This window comes from Ursus arctos, chromosome X (assembly GCF_023065955.2).
Source record: "Ursus arctos isolate Adak ecotype North America chromosome X, UrsArc2.0, whole genome shotgun sequence".
Lineage (NCBI taxonomy): Eukaryota > Metazoa > Chordata > Mammalia > Carnivora > Ursidae > Ursus > Ursus arctos.
This window is the reverse complement of record NC_079873.1, coordinates 67,308,165-67,321,580: the sequence shown is the minus strand read 5'-3', so window position 1 is coordinate 67,321,580 and position 13,416 is coordinate 67,308,165. Positions and strand designations below refer to the sequence as shown.

Genomic DNA, 13,416 nt, shown 5'->3' with positions numbered 1-13,416 from the left:
AGTGCCGTCCATGTTGTAACAAATGTTGAGAACTCGTTCTTTCTGATAGCTGAGTAATATTCCATTGTATATATGGACCACAACTTCTTAATCCAGTCATCTGTTGAAGGGCATCTCGGCTCCTTCCACAATTTAGCTATTGTGGACAATGCTGCTATGAACATTGGGGTGCATATGGCCCTTTTCTTCACTACGTCTGTATCTTTGGGGTAAATACCCAGTAGTTCAGTTGCTGGATCATAGGGTAGCTCAATTTTTAACTTTTTAAGGGACCTCCACACTGTTTTCCAGAGTGGCTGTACCAACTTGCATTCCCACCAACAATGTAGGAGGGATCCCCTTTCTCCACATCCTCTCCAACAATTGTTGTTTCTTGCCTTGTCTATTTTTGCCATTCTAACTGGCGTAAGGTGGTATCTCAGTGTGGTTTTGATTTGAATTTCCCTGATGGCTAATGATTTTGAACATTTTTTCATGTGTCTGTTAGCCATTTGTATGTCTTCATTGGAAAAGTGTCTGTTCATATCTTCTGCCCATTTTTTGATTTGTTTATTTGTTTCTCGTGTATTGAGTTTGAGAAGTTCTTTGTAGATCTTGGATACCAGTCCTTTATCTGTAGTGTCATTTGCAAATATATTCTCCCATTCCGTGGGCTGCCTCTTAGTTTTTCTGACTGTTTCCTTGGATGTGCAGAAACTTTTAATCTTGATGAAGTCCCATAAATTCATTTTATCTTTTGTTTCTCTTGCCTTTGGGGATGTGTCATGAAAAAGGTTGCTTTGGCCGATGTCGTAGAGGTTGTTGCCTATGTTCTCCTCTAGAATTTTGATGGATTCCTGTCTCACATCGAGGTCTTTCATCCATTTGGAGTTTATCTTTGTGTATGGTGTGAGATAGTGGTCAAGTTTCATTCTCTTGCATGTAGCTGTCCAATTTTCCCAGCACCATTTATTGAAGAGACTGTCTTTTTCCCACCTGATGTTTTTTCCTGCTTTATCAAATATTAGTTGCCCAAAGAGCTGAGGGTCCATTTCTGGGCTCTCTATTCTGTTCCATTGGTCTATGTGTCTGTTTTTGTGCCAGTACCATGCTGTCTTTGTGATCACAGCTTTGTAGTACAGCTCGAAATCTGGCATTGTGATGCCCCCAGCTTTGTTTTTCCTTTTCAACAGTTCCTTGGAGATTCGGGGCCTTTTCTGTTTCCATACAAATTTAAGGACTATTTGTTCCAGTTCTTTGAAAAATGTCCTTGGTATTTTGATCGGGATAGCATTGAAAGTGTAGATTGCTCTGGGTAGCATGGACATTTTAACTATGTTAATTCTTCCGATCCATGAGCATGGAATATCTTTCCATCTTTTTATGTCTTCCTCAATGTCTTTCAAGAGTGATTTATAGTTTCTAGAATATAGGTCCTTTACGTCTCTGGTTAAGTTAATTCCAAGGTAACGTATGGTTTTTGGTGCTATTGTAAATGGGATGGATTCCCTAATTTCTCTTTCTTCGGTCTCGTTATTCGTGTATAGAAATGCAACTGATTTCTGAGCATTGATTTTGTATCCCGCCACGTTACTGAATTGCTCTATAACTTCTAATAGTTTGGGAGTGGCTTCTTTTGGGTTTTCCATATAGAGTATCATGTCATCTGCAAAGAGAGACATTTTGACTTCTTCTTTGCCAATTTGAATACCTTTGATCCCTTTTTGTCGTCTGATTGCTGTTGCAAGGACTTCTAGTACTATGTTGAATAATAGTGGCGAGAGTGGGCATCCTTGTCGAGTTCCTGATCTTAAGGGAAAGGCTTCCAGCTTTTCCCCATTGAGAATAATATTTGCAGTAGGCTTTTCATAGATGGCTTTTATGAGATTGAGAAATGCACCTTCTATTCCTACACTCTGAAGGGTTTTAATCAGGAAAGGATGCTATATTTTGTCAAATGCTTTTTCGGCATCGATTGAGAGGATCATATGGTTCCTGAGTCTTTTCTTGTTGATATGATGTATCACGCTGATTGATTTGCGAATATTGAACCACGCTTGCATCCCAGGTATGAATCCCACTTGATCATGATGGATAATCCTTTTAATGTACTGTTGGATTCTATTAGCCAGGATCTTGTTGAGGATTTTGGCATCCATATTCATTAGGGAAATCGGTCTGTAATTCTCCTTTTTGATGGGGTCTTTGCCTGGTTTGGGGATCAAGGTAATATTGGCCTCATAGAATGAGTTTGGTAGCTTTCCTTCTGTTTCTATTTTTTGAAATAGCTTTAGGAGAATAGGTATTATTTCTTCTTTGAATGTTTGGTAGAATTCCCCAGGAATACCGTCCGGGCCTGGAGTTTTGTTATTTGGAAGGTTATAACACTTACTTATAATTTAGATTGCTGTAGGTTGCCTGTGGATAAGGAATTCAGCTTAAACAATCATTTGCAGATGATGGTCTTGATATTAAGTGGTCTGAAAAGGAAGCAGTTTTATTAGGTAAAATAAGTTCTAAACTGAGCTGATAAAATAATTGATGCAGTTCACAGATTGAATGTGTTTAATATGACTGTATCCTCTCAATTGAAACAATAAGAATGACCATAGAATTAACTAATTTTAATATCTTTTACGCAGTTCTTTGAACATATACTGTTAAGGTCCTGCTATACTCTTTGAGACCAGTTCTCCAGCTACAGAGAATACTCAGCTTATTTTTAACATTTTTATGTTTTGTGTGTGTTGTTGTTTTTTGTTTGTTTGTTTGTTTTTTGCAAGAGGGCTACCTAACAATTTAAATCAAGTTTTTGATATATAATTTCCGTACGATAAATTTCACCTCTTTATATAGTTAGATGAGTTTTGACAAGTGGACACAGTTGTGTAACCAAGACCACAATTTATTTATCTGCTGATGAACACTTGCACTATTATTAGTTTTTGGCTATTATGAATAAAGCTGTTATGAATAGTCATGTACATCTTTTTGTGGACATGTGTTCTCATTTTCCTTGGGTAAATACTTAAGAGTAAGATTGCTGAGTCAGATGGTAAGAAAGAAAGATTGTGTTATGTTTGATTTTATAAGAAACTGCCAAAACATTTTCCAAAGTGTCTGTACTATTTTATAATCCCACTAGCAATGTATAAGACTTCTAATTGCTCCACATTCTCACCAGCACTAGCTATTGTCTGTCTTTTTAACTTTAGATATTGTAGTAGATTAGTGGTAATATTTCTTTGGGGTTTTAATTTGCATTTCCTTAATAACAAATGATATTAAGCATTTTTCACATGTTGATTTGTCTTCTTTGATGAAGAGTGTGTTCAAATATTTTTCCTGTTTTTATTCTGTTGGTGGTCTAAAATTATATTATAACCATTCTTTATGTATTGTGAATACAAGTATTTTATCAGATATGTGATTTGCAATTATTTTCTTCCAATATATATCTCATATTTTTATTTTCTTAAAAGCGTCTTTTGAAGAGCAAACTTTTTTTTTGTTTTAATTTTAATGTAGTCTTTTACGTTTCATGCTTTTTGTGCCTGTTTTTTTTGCTCTTCCTTGCTTTATTTTTTTAATAATATATATTTTTTTATTATGTTAGTCATCATACAGTACATCCATGGTTTCTGATGTAAAGTTCGATGATTCATTAGTTGTGTATAACACCCAGTGCACCGTGCAATACGTGCCCTCCTTACTACCCATCACCAGCCTATCCCATTCCCCCATCCCCCTCCCCTCTGAAGCCCTCAGTTTGTTTCTCAGAGTCCATAGTCTCTCATGCTTCATTCCCCCTTCTGATTACCCCCCTTTCTTTACCCCTTTCTTCCCCTACCGATCTTCCTAGTTCTTATGTTCCATAGATGAGTGAAACCATACACTAATTATCTTTCTCTGCTTGACTTATTTCACTTAGCATAATCCCCTCCAGTTCCATCCATGTCAGTGCAAATGGTGGGCATTCATTGTTTCTGATGGCTGAATAATATTCCATTGTATATATGAACTGTATCTTCTTTACTGTCCTTCTAATTGGATTCCTTTTTTAGAATTTTATTGTGCATGAAACATGTATAGTCCTAGTTTTGCATAGGGTAATTGTATTGTTTGATCTTTTCTCCTTCAGAATGAAGAAGTCAGATTCATTGAAAATGAGCTAGAGATTCAAAAGCAAAAATACTTTAAACTTCAGACATTTGTTAGAAGCTTGATACTAGCTATGAAAGCTGATGATAAGGAGCAACAGCAGGTAGGTGCCAGAAGAGAATAGTAAGCTGTAATGTATCGTGTTGAAAAATTACATGTCACACTTGAGTTCTTAATACTTTTTTTTTCATTTTTACACTTCACTACTGCCTGGCCTCAAGAAAGGATTTGTTATTTTATAACCTTTTTTAGCACAGTATTTTTCAGAATAGATATTCAGATATTTGTGTGCTGTATTAGTAGAAGATCAAAATAACTGATTAACATACTTTGTTAATTTCAGGCTAGACTTAAGTAAGGAAAAATTATTTTAAAAATTAATTTTAAGGAAATTCTCAGTGTTTGTAGAGCCTGGGCCACCCTAACTGGAGAGGCACACATTTTAGAATCTTTTGTGAATAAAATATTCTGGTGCAGAGGTCAGGGAACTATGACTCATGGGTCAAATCCAACTTAATGTGTTTTTGTAAAGTTTTATTGGAACTTAAAAAAAAAGAGGTGAGGCATTTACCTCTCTTCTGGATTTCAGTTACCCTCCAGACCTCACTAGATTTCACAAATGTTTGAATACCTTCTATTTTAAAATATGTTGCTTATCACTAAGAAATATGAAATTACTTTGTGAAATTCTTTGTGACCACAGTGCATCATTTACTTTCCCCAGTTTAACTAGAAGCTTGTTTCCTTTACCCCAGAGATGTCTTTTGTTTGTCACTATGTTTTTTTATTTACAAATTCCTCCCAAATTACATGTTCCATCTCATTTTTATGTGAAATGTATATAAAATGTATTAAGCTTGCTTAAAACTATAGAATTTTATTAATGTTACATTCAATACTAAATGATATCAAATTCGCCTCTGAGTTGTATACTATTGTGTTGATTTCTTGAGACATTCAGTGACTAGTATGTCACACAGGTAACCATTAATTTGGAAACAGTCTTGTAGGTTTTTATTCAGTAAGGAATCTCAAGGATACTGTACAAAAATTAGTCCCTTATAACCAAGCAAGACTGCTCATGTGTAGCTCATCCCAGATATCTCCAGGGAAAAAGAAGAGTATTAGCATCCCACAATTCTTTTTTAAAAGAAAAGAATTCACTCATGAGAATAAAACCAGCATGTACAGTATGTGTCCAGTTTTATAAAGTTTGCTCTCCCTCACACACAGACATTCCAAGACAGTAGTCTTCAGTTAGCTTTGCCAGCTTCATTTAAGCATTTTGTTGTATTATGTGAGTTATTCATATTCCATGGTGTATTGAAAGTGTTTTTTCAGGAATGTAAACTATGGATTTTAAATGAATAAGGTGTTAGTCTTAAACATGGTCCCAAGGGTACTGTAAATTTTAAATAACTGTAAAAAAAATAGGTTCAACCATAGAAATAGCTTGGAGTGTGGTCCTGGTCCCAAAAGTTATAGCATGGTTTTGAATTCAGAGTTACATGGCCAGGTAACTAGCAACAACTGTCTATGTGTCTTGATATCTAGGAACAGCACAGAAACTGCATTTTGTTTTCTAATGCTAACCTCATCCTTTGGCTTGGTTCTTTCCCCAATACCACTAACAAATAAGAAAAGTAACTATTATATATTTCGCTTTTCTCCTCTTATACTTTTCCTCTGATAGAAGACTGATGAACTAAGATATGACAAAACATTGACCATGAAAAGGAGAAAGTCCTACAAAAATTGTACTGAAATTCATAGCCTATATAATCAGCACCCAAACAGAAACTACTAATTTTTATAGTTGAAATAAGGTATAATAGATGTCTAAATATAGAAGACACCAATAGTAGTTTACAAAAGTTATTAAGGTGATCTCTTAAGTTACTGATCTTCACATTATGAGCTACTTACAGGTTTCTTTATAGAAGAAAATAATTTTTATTCAAACTAATAAAAGAAAACCATTGTGTCATTGGTTTCTTATTTTTAAAAATCTTAATTTTTTCCCATTAATTTTGGTTTGGGTAAGCTGAGTGAGATGAGTGGTTCACAGCACATTTGTCCCCAATGGAGCAGTCCAGGCTTTAAAAAATATATGACACTGTTTGATTGAAATATTAGATTACCCCAATTATTTTTTTAAATTAATAGCCATTTTTAAATAAAAATGTTTCCAGCACTGTACTATCATTAGTTAGTGTCTTTTTTCCCCTGAAAATTCACTGTGTGATCCCAGTCAGGTCAATTGCTTTTCTTGAACTTAAATTTCTTCACTTTGCAAGGAGGATAAGAATGATTAACATTATGGAAAATGGCATTCATACCCCAGGGCTTAGAATAAGTGTTATAAAGACAGATGATATATTTGGGAATTGCTTTAATCTTTTGGGAATAGTGGCACTAAATCAGTCTCTGAAGATAGACTGCTGAAGAACCTATAAAAGTTATGTGTTTACTTTCGTATCTATGTAAAAGGCAGCTCTAGCAATTGTCATAATCCATAGATTGTTCAGTGTGCCAATGTTGCAATCTAGTAAGATATTAAAAAGAATTTTGAAGTAGACCTCATGCATTAGTAGTGCCCCATGCTGCCTTATATATAGTCAGTCAGCTACATGAAATGCAATTACAGAAAAATAAATAATGCTCTTTTGACTTGAAGGTATCCCCACTAGAATTTAGAATGTCATTCAGTCTGCTCATTTACTTGACTTTCTAATACTCTGAGCACATGTTCAATGAATGTGAGTTGGAGGACTTCACCCTTTTTAATATGGCTTCTTCACAGTTGCAAAGTGAACTAAATTCAGTGATGTATTTCTCATAAACTATGATCAGCCAGTGTCAGCAAAGGTTTTTTTCACTTTGACTGGGTTAGTGATAAAAAACTATTCTAGAAGAAAATGGCTGTGTCCTATTACTGCAACCTAACACCTTAGAAAGCATATAGAACCAGTAGATGACTGCTTTGTAAATTCTCCAAATTTCAGCAAGTTCATGAGCTATTTTATCATATAAAATAAGTAACTTTTCCATCAGATAGGAGTTAGTTTTTCCTTATGGAAACTGACAAAAAGGAGAAAGTTTCTAATCTTGTCTCACTGCTGTAAGACAAATGTATAGATGTCATTTATTTTAATAAAGAGAACAAAATACTGTCTTATTTCAACAATGGATTTCGTAAGTTCTCCAACATGCCCTGTCTCTGTTCCTTAATTCTGTAGTGACAAGCTTGCATTTGTACCTGTTCCTTTGGTCTTTATTTATCACTGCACCCAAAGCCCACACTGCTAAGTAATTTTGTTTAAAAGTACCAAGATATGATACATAATTTTTTTAATATTAGGGGCATCAAATCAATCATTTAGTTCACAGTAATTTTTTATGGTCGAGTGGGCATCAGGACTGTCAGCCACATAAAACTTTGTTGATCATTTATTTCTCTTGTATGGATGCATGTTCTACAATGCCAGATGAAACCATTTTTCCATGGCAAAGCTTAGTTCATGACTCTGGGCTTATCCTATTTACTCCAACAGAGAAATGAGCAGCCCCCTAGATACATAATTTCACAGCTAGATTCACTGTCCAACGGTGCCCTGGTGGGTGCTTGGCCATCTATAGATATGGGCATAGCCTAAGAAAATTTTTAAAAAAAGTTACTTGGAATTTTCAAGTTGTTAATGTTTTGTCTAAAGTAGAATAACTGAGCTTTCTCCCTAATTGATAAGTTCTTTCTCCCACTGAAGTACAAAATTGTCTTGTGAAATGTGTTTTTCTCTAGAGGACAGCATAAATGGGCAGGAGTATTTTAATAAGGAATATAATTGTAAAGCCTTTTAGCAGTGATCAGTGAACACTTAAAAACTAGTAAGAAAATCACTTTTCTCAAATGCTTTAAAGCAGTTGGTTCAGAATAGCTGCTCATTTCCCTCCTGTTTCCCTTTTGCCTAGGGTTTCACTCTACATAATCCACACTCTCAAGATCTAGCATTTTTTTACTTACTAGTGTATGAAGAGTTTTTATGTAAGATATTGTATAAGGTCCTGAAGAGAAATGTTTCATTCTTTAAGTCCATGAAAATAAATTGACGAGAACAATTATTAACGTAAAATTGAAAAAAAAAACTGTCCACATACTAACTAATTCTAAAAAATTGATTTTTCTGACTCAGGCACTGCTGTCAGATTTACCTCCTGAATTAGAAGAGATGGATTTCAATCATGCCTCACCGGAGCCTGATGATACCTCATTCAGTGTGTCTTCTTTATCAGAGAAAAATGCCTCAGACAGTTTGTGATTTGAAGGGGGGGTATATGATACAAACAGCCTTTTGGCTGCCTAACAGGTGTGCATTTCAAGATAACTGCATCCTGTTGCCTCAAAATTCCTCAGTTGGAAAAACATATTGTTGAAACTGACATATTCTGTGACGAAAGGACAAGATATTCTGGCTAAAGTGCAAAATGTACATGAAATTTAAAAGCAGCATTTGAGAAATTTTTCCAAACTGATGAAACTCTGGGGGAAATTTGTATTTAATTTTTAGCAGTTTATCTATGAAATGCATAATGCCTAATTTCTGAAAGAGTTTTGTTTGGTTTTTAGAAGAATCTTAGTTTTAGTAATAGTTTTGACCAGAGACACAAAAATAAAGGTATTTCAACATTACTTATCAAGTTACTAAAGCTTGGTTAGTTTTGTTTTGTAGCCATTACAACTTTATTCTCTTTCCTTTTCCTATCATCCACGTATACTTTTACTCAGGAAAGTGGACTGAAATTTGAAAACAAAACTTCAAAAATGATTTTACCTGGATGAGTCCTGGGATTTATTTTCCAATTCCTATGAGAATTTGACTTAAGCTAATGATTGAAAATTGAAATGATCACTGGTATATAATTGTAAATTGTTGGTATTCTTCCATTTTCTAACCCAAATATTTGGGGAGAGGGGGAAAGCACTATGGAAAAATAATCCACCAACATAAAATCAAATAAATTATTAAGTGTACAGAAACAAAATGTTGTAAAAGATTAGTCTTGATGGGGATTCTTCATTGCTGCAAATGATAAATATTGATAAGATTCACATTCTGCTAGTAAATTTGTGTAACTGAGTTAGAAGAAATGTTGCACAAATATTACACATTTATCACTACCTTCATATTTTTTTCAATTCTTACATTTTATAAACTGGAAGTCAAGGTAAGGCAGGGTCTTCTTTTTTAATCTAGTCACTCAGTTTTGCCACATATTTTGCCTCATTCTCATGTGAGGCTTGTACAGAGCCATCAGCCAAGGATAATATCCAAAAAGAGTTATACACTACTATGGTTGTAAATCACAGTCCTCTGAATTTCCTGGATACTTTTCTGTGGGTACACTCCTAAAATGGGCATGTTACCCAGTTGTTCTATTAGTAGGTACCAGATGGCTACACACTGTAAACAATTATTTGCAGACTGTTCCTTCTGGGGTACCAGATGGTATTACCAAGACCCATAAAAGGGAAAATGCCAGTTTCTAAGTTTCTCCCTGAGCACACAGCATCATGTATTTGTGAGTTGGCTGTGTGGAATTGTGTTGCATGGTTAAATTACTATCTATTCCTAGAAGATTAATCAAGTAGCTAGATGGCTCTTTTCTTTTTTTTTTCTTTCTTTCTTTTTTTTTTTTTTTTTTTGAGAGAGAGAGAGGAAGAAAGAGAGGTGAGGGAGGTGCAGAGGGAGAGGAAGAGAGAGAATCTTAAGCAGGTTCCATGCCCACCATGGAGCCCTATGTGGGGCTCAATCGTACAACCCTGAGATCATGACCTGAGCTGAAATTAAGAGTCAGATGCTTAACTGACTGAGCCACCCAGGCACCCCAACTAGATGGCTCTTTTGGCCATCAAGTTTCTATGTCACATATTTTTGTAATTTGCAAGGAAAACTAATTTTGGTATTGGAATTCACAAATACCAATTTATGAATACAAAAATGCAGTCATGTATACCTTTGACTCCCTCCCCCATACATAAATAGGTAAGGTTCATTGATAATCCTTCATTTTGTCAGCTATTATTTATGAATGTTGCCATGCTACTGCTATTGTTCTTTTGATAACAAATATTTCAATGGTTAGATATGATCCCTTTTAACTGAAAGCCATACAGTTCTTTTCAAATAATGTTTAGTACTCCTTGCTGACAAGTAAAATTCCACTCAGAAAAAGAGTTTTCAGTAAAAGAACCTCAGGCATTAAGCTTAAATTTATCAGTCACACCAATTTCTCCATGAGATAAAGAGTCCCTACTAAACACAGCACATGTAGAAACCATTTCATAAGGTAGAATGAACAAATTCCAGGCTAGTCTCTCCTAGGAGCTCCTTCCTATCCATTGAGTTTATCTTTAAACTGCAATTTCTTCTGCTTCAATTTATGCTCTTTCTTATTTGGTTCTTATCACCAAGTAAGTATAGATAATTCCTACATCTTTCAACTTTATGGATTGTATTTGTCACACCTCAGCAATTAGTCACCAAATCAAAAAAATATTCATTGAGCTTCTGCTTTATGGACATTGGATTTCTACTCCTCAGGAAGCCATAAACTTCAAAACAAATTATGTCTTTTCACTTTCTCAGAGATACTAATAAAAAATATTTAAGTAGAAATTTTAATAAACTTAAAGGTTCTGTTAGGTGTGATTCCTGGGAAAAATCCTCATCTACAATTTAGAGAAGATGCATAGATGATTCCTTTGTCCCTATTTAAAGTTCCATTAAAATAGAAACAGTACACTTAAGAATCGGTTTTTTGTTGTTGTTGTTGTTGTTGTTGTTGACATTTTTGTTTCAGAACCAGGTTTATTTCTTTTACTATCATTAAAATTAAGACATTTTTAAAATGGAACGTAGTTGTTCTGTACCAGGGACCAAAAGAAATAGCTATATCCAGGGAAAAAAAGTCATAATTGACAGAATTAAATGAAGCACTGTAGATTTTTTTAAAAGATGCCAAAGTCAAGTATTGAAAGTTTATTAGGAAGAAAATATATTTCTTACATATACAGGTTGGAATTTTTTTGAGACATCTTAAAGCAGAAAAAATATCAGTTTGACTGCTTTTGTGACATCTTCATGACCAGGGGGACAAAAACAGCTAATGTTTCTTTCTTTAGGACTTTAGCACATTAAAACAGACCATACTATCTGAAGCATCTCTCACAAAGACAGATACCAAGGTGAAAAAGATTTTTTTTTTTAACTACACTTTGATGTCTGCTTTCAGCTTAGGATAGCCAACCAGTTTCTAAGTAACAAATGTTTATCTAAGGGCACTTACCTTAAAATGTGTATTAAAAAATAACCTGAAGTTACCTTCCTCATTCCTGCTAAGCTAACATTAGTCACAAGAAAATGAGAACTACAGTTACCCTGGAAAATAGGAAACTTAGCACATGCAAGGAAAATACTAAAAGAAAATTGGTCTTTTTGGAGGGCACCTGGACGGTTCAGTCTGTTAAACAGCTGCCTTTGGCTCTGGTCATGATCTTAGGATTCTGGGATGGAGCCCAGCATTAGGCTCCCTGCTCAGCAGGAAGTTCACTTCTCCCTCTGCCCTTCCCCCGTACTCATGCTCTCTCTCATTCTCTGTCTCTTTCTCTCTCTCTCAAATAAATAAATAAAATATTTAAAAAATGAACATTGGTCTTTCCATGGAAACTGGGGATGATTTGTTCTAATATCAGGTATCAACATTAGGACTTCTATGCTACTATTGTAATCATGATAAAAATGTTATTGTTGGAGATGAAAAAGCTACAAACCAATCACATCCTGTGCTCTGTATACTACCAAGACTTCAAGAAATGTCAAAGAGGCCATTTCCCCAAAGGCAGCAGCATCTATTTTAAGGCATTTTCATAGTCAGCCATCCTTAAGTTTATAGGAGAAAACATAAGTGGTATATTCAAAAGAATTCCAGGCTCTAAATTAGACTTTATTGCTTTATGTTTTGGGGGAGGAGGGGACATTCAGCCCATTTCCAAGGAATAGTTTCCTCATTTTAGCCTAATAGTTTATGATCATTTTTAGGAGAAATTCTGAAAAATTTAACTCCTGTCCTTCCTCCACATTGTAGTGATGGTACAGCAGGGATATTGCCTACTTTTAAAAATATATTAGATTTTCATTCAGATCCTAAAAATGACAAATTCTGACATATTAGCCTTTTAAGGGAGCTATCAGTGCTATGGTGTCTAAAAGATGAGTAAATGTTTGTCTTTGAAGTTGGTGTTATTCTTGGCAGACAACACTGTCATACTCATCATATCAAGCTATACTTTGTGATGATATAAGGGAGGATCCTACTAATTTGTGAGACTACAGTCAGCATACTATTGCCCCAAGCTATTATTAAGATCAGATTTGCTAAGAGGGAAAGAGAATAAAATAATATTTTCATGAAAATATGATTGTTCCGTTACAGTTTATACTGAGTATATATTGCTCTGCATTGAAATTTTATTTTGTGTTAACTTGTTAAGTAATTCCTTTAAGTGATCCTGCATCCCATTTTACTGATACTACCTCTGAAATATATTACCACCTTAAAACCACATCACTGTAATGTGATCTTTTATAGGGTTTTTATTTAAATTTTTATAGAAGCAATAAATGATTTCCAACTAATAGACATCTATTTCTTTCTTTTAATGTTTATTTTTCTAAGTTTTTGTGTTTTTTGTTTTTTGTTTTTTTTGAGAGAGAGAGAAAGAACAAGAATGGGGGGAGGAGGGACAGAGGGAGAAGGAGAGAGAGAATCTTAAGCAGGCTACACACTCAGTGGGGAGCCCAATGCGGAGTTCTATCTCATGACTCTGAGATCATGACCTGAGCTGAAATCAAGAGTCAGATGCTTAACTGACTGAGCCACCCAGGTGCCCCATAAGTCTTTGTGTTTAAAGCATTGTTCTTTTTTTAAAGATAATTTTTTCCTCCCCCAAATAAAGTTCTGATAAAAGACCCCCAAATGCAGAAAATAATAAGGTATTAGGGATCAGAGAAAGGAGAACATGGAATGCTCAAGTGAAAATTTAGTTGACTTCCAAGCTGCCAAGTATGTCATCTTTAACTGACTTTACTTAAAAAAGAATTACTTCAATATCAATGTAATAGAATGAATATTCTGTAATAGATAAAAGATTTGTCCAGGATAGGATATTTAAATGGTAAAACCAGAAAGTAAATTGCCACAGTATAAACAAAGAATGCT

General features: G+C 34.6%; 1 protein-coding gene across 2 annotated transcripts in view; it reads left to right on the top strand.

Annotated features, from left to right (window-relative positions):
* The window catches only part of HDX (highly divergent homeobox), a 206,956-nt gene extending 193,867 nt beyond the window's left edge, over nucleotides 1-13,089 (top strand). Inside the window, exons 9-10 of one of the 2 annotated variants that reach the window (XM_026480141.4) lie at nucleotides 4,121-4,243; nucleotides 8,331-13,089. In XM_026480141.4, coding sequence (XP_026335926.1) covers nucleotides 4,121-4,243; nucleotides 8,331-8,456 — 249 coding nt within the window. In that variant the 3' untranslated portion in view covers nucleotides 8,457-13,089. The remainder of the gene's footprint in view (nucleotides 1-4,120; nucleotides 4,244-8,330) is intronic. The other variant, XM_057312795.1, reaches the window with a different exon arrangement.
* Nucleotides 13,090-13,416: the final 327 nt, after the last annotated feature.